The following is a 14,029-nucleotide window of genomic DNA, read 5'->3' on the forward strand; positions in this document are numbered from 1 at the left end:
CACCTTGTTGTCTCGGATTCTCCAGCATCTGCAGTTCCTACTATCTCCGCTGGAATTTCTTATTCCTCTTTCAGCAAGTCGGAGCTGGAATAGGCCATTCAACCCCTCAAGCCTGTTCTGCCATTCAACATGATCATGACTGATCCTCTATCTTGATACCGTTTCTCCACTTTCTCTCTAAATGCCTTTAATATTTTAAAATGTGTCAATCTCTTTCTTCAATATATTCAGTGATTAGGCCTTCCCAGCCTCAGGTTCCTCTGAGGAAATTTCTCCGCATCTCAGTTGTAACTGGCCTAATCCATATCCTTACACTGTGTCCGGTGGTTCGAGACTCCCTCTTCTCTGTGCCTTAATCTGTCCAGCCCTGTTAACATTTCATAAGTTTCAGCCAGATCCCCTCTCATCCTTCTAAACTCTAGTGGGTACAGGCCCAATTTCTCCTCATACGACAGCCCTGTCATCCCTAGTATTGGCCTAGTTAGTTTGTTTTTGAGCATTCAGAAATGGCTCATCCCAATTGCGAATTGGTCAGAAGTGTTGCATTTGAGCTGCTCAATAGAGAATAGGAGCACCAGAAGGCCATTCAGCCCCTTGAACGTGTTTTATCTATCACATGGTTGACCTACCTTGGTCCCAGAACCAGGGGAGGCAATGCTGCCAAGCCAACGTCATTAGACTGGTAACCCAGAACCACAGAACTCTGTGGACAGGGGTTCATGGCAGATAGTGAAATTTGAACTCAATCAAAATGCAAAGTTAATTCCAACCCAATGGGAGTGGGGTTGCACGGTGGGTCAGTGGTCAGCACTGCTGCCTCACAGCATCAGGGAGCTGGGTTTGATTCTCCCCGCAGGCACAGATTGTCTGTGTGCCGTTTGCACACTCTCCCTGTGTCTGCATGGGTTTCCTCTGGGTGCTCCGGTTTCCTCCCGCAGTCCAAGGATATGCAGGTTTGGTGGAATGGCCATGCTAAATTGCCCATAGTGTCCAAAGGTGTGCAGGCTTGATGGGTTAGCCATGGGGAAACACACGGATAGGATGGAGGGGGTGGGCCTGGGTGGGATGGTCATCAGAGGGGTGGTGTGGACTTGATGGGCCAAATGGCCTGCTTCCATACTGTAGGGATTCTAATGGTAACCATGGAGCCTATTGCTGATTGCTGTAAAAGCCCATCTGGTTCACTAATGCTATTTAAGGCGGGAAATCTGTTGTCCTCACCCAGCCTGGCCTACATATGACTCCAGGCCTACAGCTGACTCTGAAAGGCCTAACAAGCCACTCAGATCAAGGGGCAGTTAGGGATGGGGCAATAAATGCTGGCCCAGTCAGCAATGGCCATACCCCCATGAATGAATATTTTTAAAAAATCCTTAATATCTTAACCCAATAAATATCTTTTGTAATCTGTTCTAAAATTTTAAATTGGCTACCTCACTTCTCCTCAAACATTGCTGGCTTCGTAAATGGAGTGTGTTTATTTGCTTTGAGTGAGCAAATATTTTCCTGACATCACCCCTCAGCAGCCTGGCTTGAATATTACAGTTTCACACCCCCTCCTTTCTCTCAATAACGGCTGCCAGACAAGGCAGCTTCTCTTTATCTACCTCTATATTCACACACACAAAAACATACACACACACATACACAGACAGAGATAGACATAGACATAGACACACACACACACAGAGACAGACAGACAGACACACACATAGACACACACACACACACACAACAGGGGCACTGCTGGTCAGTTAGGGAGTACAGCAGAAACAGATCAACCAGTAACTGCTGGTGGCGAACTGTCGAGAGACAGTGAACATCAGTAAGCAATGCAAATTTGAAAATCTCCAAGAAAATATTTGCAAATTAGTTCCGAGAAAAACACACAAGAATTTGGGAATTTTGGAAGTACAGCCCCTGCAGATAGGACAACCACTGAGAATGCTGGGAGCAAGTCAGTGGGCCTGGCAATGCTAGCAGAGTGAGAAAAATACCAGTTAATGTTTTGAATGCAGGTCTGAGTTTCTCCAGCATTCCCTGTGGTTGTTTCAGATTTTCAGCACTGGCAATATTTTGCCTTTATCGATGCAAGCTTGAAATCAGAACAAGGATAGCGAGCGAGCGGAAAGGGTCTACTGTGTAAGAAGAAGCAGTCACTAAATGGTAAGCTGAAGAAATGTTTCAAGAGGCGACTTGTCAAGACACATTAAAAACAGAGGATTTAAATGCTCCTGATAAGGTGGAGAAGCGTAATTGGGTTTCCTATCTAATGATCCCAGCTAAAAGATGCTAAAGCAATGCGGGAGGTGATGGCCTAGTGGTATTTTTCACTGGTCTAGTAATCCAGAGACACAAGCAATACTCTGGGGACCTGGGTTCAAATCCTGCCATAGTAGTTGTTGGAATTTGAACTCCATTAAAAATCTGAAATGAAGAGATTAATGCTGATTGTCTGGAAAAATTCATCGGGTTGATTAAATTGGCCATCCTTAGCTGGTCTGGTCTACATCTGATTGACTCTATCCCAGCATGCATCTTCCACACATGGGGCAATAAATGCTGGCCTTGCCAACAACATTCCTGTCCCATGAACACAATTTGATGCCTTCCAGGTCCAAATAACCTCTCAGCTCTGTGTAATCATAGAATCCTTACCACGTAGAAGTAGGCCATTCAGCCCATCGATTCCACACTGATCCTCCAAACAGCATCCCACCCACTTACCATAGCCCTGTAACCCTGCATTTCCCTTGGCTAATCCACCTAGCTTGCACATCCCTGGACACTATGGGCAATTTTAGCATGGCCAACCTACCCTAACGCATCTTTGGGCTGTGGGACGAAGCCAGTGCTAAGTCCACGCAGACATGGGGAGAATGTGTAAACTCCACACAGACAGTTGCCTGAGGTTGGAATCAAACCCAGGTCCCTGAATGCTGTGAGGCAGCAGCGCTAACCACTGAGCCACCGTGCCAATCACAGCTTAAAATGGCAACGCGTGTAAGGAAGAAATTTGAGACTGGCTGCATTCATAGCACCAAACTTGTAAGAAAGCATGCCAAGGGATGGTATGGGTGCTCAGGTGATTTGCTAGAATGGTACTGGGGGACAAAGGGGGTTTGGGTAGGCAGGCAGACTGCAGACTCCTTAGAACCCATGATGTTAAATTCCATTAACAGAGGTATGCAAAACTTTGAAACGGGTTTTGACAGACAGGGAGAGACTGTTTCCAATGATGGGCAGGCCAGTAACCAGGGGGTCACAAATTTGAGATAATTCACAAAGCATCCTGCGGGGGGACATATAAGGAGACTTGCTAGAAAAAAATGAAAAGCTTTAACCATTTACAATGAGCCATCCTATGGCACTTTCAGTTGTAACTTCAACAAGACGAACTGGATAAATACTGGGAAAGGATGCAAACAAAAAAAAAGTATCTGCAGAGAAGAGTGGGGTGGGGTGGGGAGAGTGGTACTGACTGGGGAGCTCCCTCAAGTGAGCCAGCACCAACACAATGGGCTGAAGAGCCACGTGGTGAAACAATGGACGGCAATCAAACTTGCCTGTTTCTTCCGTGTCTGTGTTGTACGTGCAGGTTACTGCTATTCCCAGCTCAAGGCATTTTTTGGTATGAGCCTTTGACTTCATATGTTTTGTCAGGTTTCCTGGAGGGAGAACACAAAATGACACAGGTAAGTGGGTTGAGATAATGAGGCAGTGAAGGTTGACAATGGCCATCTATTTATTCCTCATTCCAACACCCACTTGCAAAGAGGCAGAGTGACTCATTCCATTCCCATTACAGTGAGGAACATAAATGAGGAACGCTCCACAACTTAGTTTCTGCTTTAAAATTACTGCAACAGATTTATGAACAGGCTATGAGCAATTCAAATCGCTCAATGCAATATTTACACTGTTATACCTCGATCGCTCTCCTTAAGAGACACTGGATTGACTCACACGTTTCTAAAGAAAGTCTCTCTCATTACCGTGCAAACACTTTGAGGGCAATGTTATGTAAAGTAACTTGCTCCAAAGGAGCTGAGGCTGCGTTCACTGCTGTTTGAGCAGGCAACAAAAATACAATGGCCATTTGGCACACAGTAAAATCCCACAAACTTCAGCTCAAGGCATGATGACTTAAGCTGCTTTTCCTCACTGCCTGTCTCTCGCCTGTGCGCATTACGGGAGTAACCTTGGCCAGGCTCCTGGAAAAAATGTCTTGCTCATCTTAGAGTTCTGCCACTGGATCTTTGATATCCATCTGAATCACAAGAGCCAGCCAGCTGGAGCTATGCTCTAAATATCGAGGCGCACACACACGCAGGATTACTGAAGACAGAGGTCTCAGAAACAGGTCATACTGCTCAACTAGAACCCACCAGTGCTCACGCTCCCATCCGTCTTTTCAAATCGAAAATCATCACTGTAACCCTTAGCTCCCCGGGCAGAGTGTCCTGCAGTCAGCATCGCAGTGAAGCACTCTGGGAAACACATCCCTCGGTCAGCATCGCCGTGAAGCAGTCTGGGAAACGTATCCCTCGGTCAGCATCGCCGTGAAGCAGTCTGGGAAACGTATCCCTCAGTCAGCATCGCAGTGAAACAGTGTGGGAAGAGTATCCCTTGGTCAGCATGGCAGTGAAGCACTTTAGGAAAGTGTCCTGCAGTCAGCATCACAGAGAAGCACTCTGTGTCAAAATGTGATGCAGGGGAACAAGATGTAGCTCATTGGCTGAGTAAGATTGCTTGCATGTTTTTACTATATTTGAGGCATTCAAGTGTGCATTGGATGATTATATGGATAGAAATGGTATGCAGGGATATGGAAAAATGTCAGGAGATACACATTAGGTCACAAAACCAGTGCAAACACAGCGGGCTGAATGGCCTTCTTCTGTGCCATAAGTTTTCTGAAATCCTCCCTCTCCCTCATTCTGACAGGTTTTGTGGAGAATATGAACCTCCTGGCCTCAAAGTGAAGAAGGTGAATTGATACATTTAAGAGGAGGTTTGACTGGCATTTCTTGGAGAAGGGAATAAGGGGTTACAATGTTCGATGAGGAGCCTTGAGTAGCACATAAACACCAAGTGGCCGGGCAGAATAGGTTTGTTTGTCTATCCAATGTAATCCAACTGAAAATCTCCTCTCGTGGTGCTTCAGTGTCAGCCTTGAGTTATGTTGTGAGGATTTAGAAGAATCGATGGCAGAACTCTGGATTCCATTCCTTCAAAAGGAGCATCAAGGCCAGACGTTGAGGTTAAGACACGAACCAGGTACAATCTAACTCAAAGATGCGACAGGCTTAAAATGGGCTGAGTGGCCTCCTCCAGTTCCTATGATTTTGAAGCGATAGAAGCGTGAGGGCATTTGTCACTGCCACTGTTACTGAGCAGCTTGGAAAAGGGGATCGGTTTGATCACAATCGCCCCCCCCCCCCCCCCGCTTGCTCGCAAAGCCCTCGATTCGAGGTGCTGCGCGTTCCAAAGAATTTGCTGCGACTTCTGAAAAACAAAAGTCCCTTAGGAATGCAGGGCGGCCGCCGGTTTCTCGAGGGGAAACTGAATGAGGACTCGCCACACCTCCCATCCCCCCACTCCAACCCAACTCACACCAAGGACACAACCTTTACCTTTCGTCTTGAAAGCAAAATTGCAGAACTTGCACATGAAAGGTCGCAGGTCAGTGTGGGTGCGGATATGTTTCTTCAGCATGCTGGGCTTCTTACAGCGGATTCCACATTCCTCGCAGATATATTTTCCTCTGCCCCGTCCCCTCACGTAGACATAGTCTTCGTTAGATTTATATCTGCAAGGAGAAAAGGTCCACAAAGAAGTTAACAGGGCCGTTTTTAACAAGGCAACATATAGACATTGCTCAACAGCTTCAGAATCCTCATGTATCTAACTCATGGCTCTCTTCTCACTCAATGCGTTATTTGCTACATTGACTGCTTTGGGATTAATCATGACCAGCTTTCTAAAGCAGAGATACTAGGAGTAGGCCTTTCAGCCCTTTGAGCCTGTTCCGCTGTTCAGTATGTCTGAACCTCTACTTCAAGACCATATTCCTGCTTATTCCCGGTAGCCCTTGATGCCTTTAAAATCTTTAAAAAATTACCTTTCTCTTTCTTGAATGTAGTGTCATACAGCATGGAAACATACCTTTCGGTCTGTGCCGAACATAATCCCGAACTAGTCCCACCTGCCTGCTCCTGGCCCACATCCCTCCAAACGTTTCCTTTTCGTGTACCTATCCAAATGTCTTTTAAACATTGCAATTGTACCCATATCCACCACTTCCTGAGGAACTTTGTTCCATGTTCAGTGGTCATTGCTTTCTGTGGTAGAGAATTTCATTATCTGACCACTCTTCAAGTAAAGAAATCTTTCCTTATTTCAGTCCTGTAATGTCGATCCATTTTCTGAGACTGTTTTTGAAACTCCCCACCCAGGGAAACACCCTTCCTACATTTAGTTTGTCCAGCCCTGTTAGAATTTTCAACCAGATCCCTCCTCATCCTTCTAAACTCCAGGGAATATAGGCCCAGTCAAACCAATCCTTCCTCATTCAACCATAAGACATAAGGGCAGAAGTAGGTCCCTCAGCCCATTGGCTCTGCTCCATCATTCTGAGGGCATTGTTGCTACGTTTGCAGAGATAGGTGTTGGGACAGGTAGCATTGAGGAGGTGGGAGGTTACAGAAGAACTTGGACAGGATGGAGAGTGGGCAAAGAAGTGGTAGATGGAATGCAATGTGGGCAAGTGTGATGTTATGCACTTTTGGTAGGAAGAATAGAGGTGTAGACTATTTTCTAAATGGGGAAAAGCTTCAGAAATCTGAAGCGCAAAGGGACTTAGAAGTCCTAGCTCAGGGTTCTCTTAAGGTTAACATGTAGGTTCGGTTGGCAGTTAGGAAGGCAAATGCAATGGTTACATTCATTTCAAGAGGGCTAGAATATAAGAGGTTGTATAAGGCTCTGGTCAGACTTCATTTGGAATATTGTGAGCAGTTTTGGGCCCCATATCTAAGGAAGGCTGTGCTGGCCTTGGAGGGAGTCGACAGGAGGTTTACAAGAATGATCCCGGGGATGAAAGGCTTGTCATATGAACAGGGTTCTGGGTTTATAATTGATGGAGTTTTGAAGGATTGAAACTTACGGAATACTGAGAGACCTGGATGGAGTGGATGTGGAGAAGCTATTTCCATAAGTTAGAGAGAGTAGGATCTGAAGGCACAGCCTCAGAGTGAAGGGATGACCCTTTGGAACTGAGATGAGGAGAAGAGTGGTGAATCTGTGGAACACATTACCACAGAAGGCTGTGGAGGCCAAGTCATTGAGTGTCTTTGAGACAGAGATAGATAGGTTCTTGATTAGGCAATCAGGGTTACAAGGAGAAGGCAGGAGAATGGGGTTGAGAAACATACCTGCTCAGATCGCATGGTGGAGCAGACTCGATGGGCCAAATGGCCCAATTCTGCTCCTATATCTTATGGAATATTCAATGAGATTACAGCCGATCTGACAATCCTCAGCTTCACTTTCCTGACTTCTCCCTATAACCCTCGATTCCCTTACTGATTAAAAGTCTGTCTATCTCAGCCTTGTATGTACTTAATGACCCAGCCCCAATGGTCATTTCAAAGGGCAGCTAAGAATCATGGCCATTACATTAGATTTGGAGTCAGATGTAGGCTAGACCAGGTGAGAGCATAAGATCGAGGTGCAGAATTAGGCCAGTCAGCCCATTGAATCTGCTCTGCTATTCTATCATGGCTGATATGTTTGTCAATCCCACTCTCTTGCAATTCACTCATAACCCTTTGACCCTGTTATTAATCAAACCCATCTATCTCTACCCTAAATACATGAAGTGACTTGGCCTCCACAGCCCTCTCTGGCAATGTCACAGAGTTACCACTCTCTAGGTGAAAATAATTCCTCCTCATCTCAGTTCTAAATGGTCATCTCTTCACTCTGAAGCTGTGCCCTTGGGTCCTAGTCTCTCCTACTTGTGGAAACATCTTCTCCACATCCACTCTATCCAGGCCTCTCAGTATTCTGTGAGTTTCAATGAGATTCCCCCTTATCCTTCTAAACTCTATTGAGTACAGACCCAGAGTCCTCAACCGCTCCTCATATGACAAGCCCTTCATCCATGGGCACAAGTTTCCTTTCCTAAGGAACACTAATGAGGAAAACAACAATTGATGAGTGTTGTCATGGTCGCTATGATGGTGATACGCTTTCTTGTCTAGATCTACTAATCAAATCGAAATTCCATCAGCTACTGTGGTGGGATTTGACCCTGTGTAATCCCAAAACATGAGGCTGACCCTCTGGATTCCTAAACTAGTGACATAACCACTGGACCACAACACTCGCAGTCAAACAGGCCAATAACCAAGTCGGAGTTGGGCATTCTGGAAAAGTGCCCAATAGGTAAGGGGGGGATGAAAGGGTCAAATTCATTCCACCCTGGATTTTATTCTAATTTTCTCAAAGGAAATTGGATAAACACTCAAGGAGAGCAACTTTTGCAGGGCTGCAGGGAAAGGCTCGAAGGAGTGAGCCAAGTTGGTAGCTCTTTCAGAGAGGGAATGCAGGAAGGATGGACTGAATAGTCTATTTCTAAGCTGCACCATTCTCTGATTTAATACTGTCTCCTACTTGATCCATGTCAGGTTTGGGAAGAGCTGTTCAGTTGGGAGTCAGTACAGAGACGTCACCTCTAAACAATACTCTATCTCACTTGGCCTAGTCACCTGCTGAGAAAATACATGCCCTTGCTAAATTTGTTTGGTATTTTCTCAATTCATGAAAGGACCACCAGACTGCAATGAAATAGTTTGTCAACTTCTTTTTTTGTCCCTGTTTGGAAAGGGAATTAATCTAAAACATCATCTTCTTTCAATGAATTCAGACAAGATAAGCACTGGTGCTCTGTGAAAGCAATTCGCTTCCCATAGCGACCAGAGATATTCTGTACCCATAGCAACTGGAGCCATCCGCTACCCATAGCAACTGGAGCTGTTTGCTATCCATGGCCACTGGTGCCACTCACTACCCATAATAACCAGAGACATATATTACGCCTAGCAACCAGATTGTAAAAGACACCAAACTTTTGAGAGAAGTGGTGTAGAATGAAATGCCTTGAGGCACTTAATTGTGTTAAAGGGCTTGTGGGTTTCTGTGGAATTACCTATTTGATTCCAATGCAGTGTGTGTGCTGGGTGTGGAACAAATTGCATCAGTAAATGCAGCGGACAGTTGTACAATGATCTGCAGAGGGCTAGGAGGCTCTCCACATATCGGAATGAGTTGGATGGGAGGCTATGGTTTTTGCTGGCTCCTACACGTCCATTTGTGACACAGAGAAGCCTTTCAGTTGAGATTTATGTAACTCTGCTGCTCATTGTGGTCAAGTGAGTCTCAGTGAAACACAATTACAGCTCAGCCTGTCCACCATCTACAAGGCACAAGCCAGGAGTGTGATGGAATACTCCCCGCTTGCCTGGATGGGTGCAGTTTGAACAACACTCAAGAAGCTTGTCACCGTTCAGGACAAAGCAGCCTGCTTGATAACTGGGTCGGAGTTGGGCATTCTGGAAAAGTGCCAAATAGGTGAGGAGGGGATGCTCAGTAGCAGCAGTCTGTACCATCTACAGAAATTCACCAAAGATCCTCACACAGCACCTTCCAAACCATAAGCATTGTCCTTCTAGAAGGACAAGGGCAGCAGTTACATGGAAACACCACACCCTGTAAGATCGCCTCCAAGCTACTCAGCATCCTGACTTGGAAATATATCACTGGTCCTTCATTGTTGCTGTGTCAAAATCCTGGAACTACCTCTCTAACGGCACTGCGTTCATGGACATGGACTGCAGTGGTTCGAGAAGGCAGCTCACCACCACCTTCTCAAGGGCAACTAGGGATGGGCCCAGCCAGTGAGTGAATTAAAAGAAAACTGGTCTAGGACATTGTTCATGGCCTGTCTGATTTTCTCCAACCCTTCTCCACATAACCCCTCAACAAATCCTTCTATTCCTTACTCCTGCTCATCAAGTGTCCCTGATGCAGCCATGTTCCTCACATCTACCACTCCTTGTGATGGCAAGTTCCAAATTCTCACCACTCTGAGGGAGAGGTATTTCTCCTGAAATTTCCGCTGGATTTATTAGCGACCACCTTACATTAGCGACCCCTCATCTATCCTATCCTGTTACATTACTGCACATTGACAAACACCTTCAACTCTGCCCCCAAAAATTAGACTGTGATTTGGTCGCATGAGAAAAAAAACCTTCGTAACTAAGCAGGACACAATTCTAATGTAATACATTGTCATTTATATAACTGTTTTGGAGGGATGACACGGTGGCATGGCAGTCAGCATTGCTGCCTTACAGTGCCAGGGAACCAGGTTCGATACCACCCCTGGGTGAGTGTCTGTGTGGAGTTTGCACATTCTCCCTGTGTCTTGTCTGGGTCCGCTCTGGTTTCCTCCCACAGTCGAAAGATGTGCAGGTTGGGGTGGATTGGCCATGCAAAATTGCCCCATAGTGCCCAAGGATGTGCAGGCTAGGTGGGTTAGCCATGGGAAATGCAGGGTTACAGGGAATAGGGTAAGGGTTGGGTTTGGGTGGGATGCCCTTTGTAGGGTTGGTGTGGACTCGATGGGCCAAATGGCCTGCTTCCACACTGTAGGAATGCTATGGGAGTTGGACATTTTTGGTCAGGGGTGGCATTAATTTCCATCTCTAACTGCCCTTGAACTGAGTGACTTGCTTGGGTCATTTCAGAGGGCAGTTAAGAGTCTGGAGTCACATATACGCTAGACCAGGTAAGGATGGCAGATTTCTTACCTCAAGAATGTTAGTGAACAAAGATCTGTTTTTACACCAAGAGTTTCAACATTATTATTATTGTCATGAGCATTTTTAATTTGTTTATTATTTTTGCCAAAGGACCACGTTAGGATGGGAGCTTTCCCTTCCTACAGGTCACGTGGATTTTTATAAGAAGCAATCATGGTCACTATTCTCGAAATTCTGGTTTCTTCATTAATTCCATCTAACTTCGTACATGGTAGGGCTTTCATGCTGTGATTCAATCTCTTTGCTCTAGATTATTAGTTCACTGACAGTAGCGTGGTGCTACAATCCTTTCCACTTGCTCTGAATACATGCTTTCTTGATCAGTTTTAGAAAAGTTGGAAAGGGATGGGCTCTGTTTGATTGACTATCAAGAATCACCAATTTGGGTGTTGAAGGGTTTAGCTCATCCTCAGAGGGTGATTTCTTTTTCCCTTTATTCATTAACAGGATGAGAATGTCACTGGCGAGACAGCATTTATTGCCCATCCCTAATTGCCCAGAGGGCAGTTCAGAGTCAACCACATTGCTGTGGGTGTGGAGTCACATGTAGGCCAGACCAGGTAAAGATGGCAGTTTCCTTCCTTAAAGGATATTAGTGATCCAGATGGGTTTTTCCCGACAATGGACAATGGATTCATGGTCATCATTCAATTCTTAATTCCAGATATTGTACTGAATTCAAATTCCACCATCTGCCATGGCTGGAATTGAACCTGGGTCCCCAGGATGTTATCTGGGTTTCTGGATTAACAGTCCAGCGATAATACCACTAGGCCATTGCCTCCCCTTGGAATCACAAGGTCATCTGATGATACATATGAGCTCCTGGATTAGGAATACAAGTGCAGTGAGGTGTTGTTCAACTTGTGCAAGACACTCGTTAGATTTCAGTTGGAGTACTGTGTACAGTGTGGGCAATTTATTCGAGGAAGGATGTGAATACATTGGAGAGAATGCAGATGGACAATGGCTCTTTAACTAGAACAAAGCAGGACCTTTGTCTATCTCAGGGAAGATGCCCGAACTCAACTGGGAGGCCACCAGTGCCAGAAGGATCAGTGGACATGAGTGGTACTGCAGCAGGCCCTTGGTGAGTTTCTGCAGAGCATCTTGTAGATAGTACACACTGCTGCTACCGAGCGTCGGTGGTGGAGGGATGGGATGCTTGTGGATGTAGTGCCAATCAAATGGCTGCTTTGACCTGAATGGTGTCAAGCTTCTTGAATGTTGCTGGGGCTGCACCCATCCAGGCAAGTGGGGAGTATTCCATCACACTCCTGACTTGTGCCTTGTAGATGGTGGACAGGCTTTGGGGAGTCAGGAGGGGAGTTACTCACTGCAGGATTCCTAGCCTCTGACCTGCTCTTGTAGCCACTGTGATTATGTGGCAAGTCAATGGTAACCCCCAGGATGTTGATAGTGGGGGATTCAGTGATGGTAAGACCATTGAATGTCAAGGGGTGGTCATTAGATTGTCTCTTATTGGTGATGGTCATAGCCTGGCATTTGTGTGACATAAATGTTACTTGCCACTTGTCAGCCCAAGCCTGGATATTGTCCAGATCTTGTTGCATTTGAATATGGACTGCTGCAGTATCTGAGGAGTCACGAATGGTGCTGAACATTGTGTAAACATTGGCGAGCATCCCCACTTCCGACCTTATAATGGCGGGTGGGTTATTGATAAAGCAGCTAAAGATGGTTGGGCCCAGGGCACTACCTTCAGGAATGTCCTGGAGCTGAGATGACTGACCTCCCACAACCACAACCAGCTTCCTATGTATCAGAGATAGTAGGAACTGCAGATGCTGGAGAATCTGAGATAACAAGGTGTAGAGCTGGATGAACACAGCAGGCCAAGCAGCATCAGAGGAGCAGGAAAGGCTGACGTTTCGGGCCTAGACCCTTCTTCAGAAATAGGGGAGGGGAAGGTGGTTCTGAAATAAATAGGGAGAGAGGGGGAGGCGGATAGAAGATGGATAGGGGAGAAGATAGGTGGAGAGGAGACAGACAGGTCAAAGAGGCATAGGTGGAGCCAGTAAAGGTGAGTGTAGGTGGGGAGTTAGAGAGGGGATAGGTCAGTCCAGGGAGGATGGACAGGTCAAGGGGGCAGGATGAGGTTAGTCGGTAGGAGATGGGGCTGGGGCTTGAGGTGGGAGGAGGGGATAGGTGGGAGGAAGGACAGGTTAGGGAGGCGGGGACGAGCTGGGTTGGTTTTGGGATGCGGTAGGGGGAGGGGAGATTTTGAAGCTTGTGAAGTCCACATTGATACCATTGGGCTGCAGGGTTCCCAATCCCACCTTCCTATGTGCCAGGCATGATTCCAAACAATGGAGAGCTTTCCCTGCCAATTCAAATTGGCTCAGGTTTAGTCCAATTTTGTATAAGAGGCACAGTTGTTTCTGAAGCACTGTGGTCAATACCATTGCCAGAGTGTGGTTGGGGCCCGTAGACTTTGCAGTATCCAGTGCCTCCAGTTGGGAGTCAGTACAGAGAGTATTGTTTAGTGGTGACATCTATCTCACTCTGAGAAATTACATGCCCTTGCTAAATTTGTTCGGTATTTTCACAATTCATGAAAGGGCCACCAGACTGCAATGAAATAGTTTGTTTACTTCTTTTTATGTCCCTGTTTGGGGAGGGAATTTCTTGACTTCACCTGGAGTGAATCCAATTGGCTGAAGACTGGTATCTGGAATGCTGGGGAACTCAGGAAGATGCAGAATTGGATTGTCCATGTCTGGGTCAAGATAGTGAGTGACACAACCCACACTATGGAGTTTAATGGACCTGCTTAATGTTGAATCCCAAGCTGCCACACACAAACACACACAAACACACAGACACACACAGACACACACAGACACACACAATGTACACACACATACACACAAAATGAATATGCACACACACACACAATGTACACACACACACAAAATGTACACACACACACACAATGTACACACACACACACACACACAGACACACACATACACACAAAATGAATAGACACACAATGTACACACACACACAATGTACACACACACACACACACACAATGTACACACACACACACACAATGTACACACACACACACACACACACACAATGTACACACACACACAGACAGACACACACAC

General features: G+C 46.0%; 1 protein-coding gene across 1 annotated transcript in view; it reads right to left on the bottom strand.

The window, feature by feature from the left end:
• Window positions 1-14,029, bottom strand: part of hivep2a (HIVEP zinc finger 2a) — a 29,042-nt gene that overhangs the window by 7,370 nt on the left and 7,643 nt on the right. Inside the window, exons 4-5 of the mRNA XM_048601387.1 lie at window positions 5,637-5,812; window positions 3,567-3,668 (exon numbers count right to left, since the gene is read on the bottom strand). Of these exons, the coding sequence (XP_048457344.1) occupies window positions 3,567-3,668; window positions 5,637-5,812 (278 nt within the window). The remainder of the gene's footprint in view (window positions 1-3,566; window positions 3,669-5,636; window positions 5,813-14,029) is intronic.

This window comes from Rhincodon typus, chromosome 9 (assembly GCF_021869965.1).
Source record: "Rhincodon typus isolate 14 chromosome 9, sRhiTyp1.1, whole genome shotgun sequence".
Lineage (NCBI taxonomy): Eukaryota > Metazoa > Chordata > Chondrichthyes > Orectolobiformes > Rhincodontidae > Rhincodon > Rhincodon typus.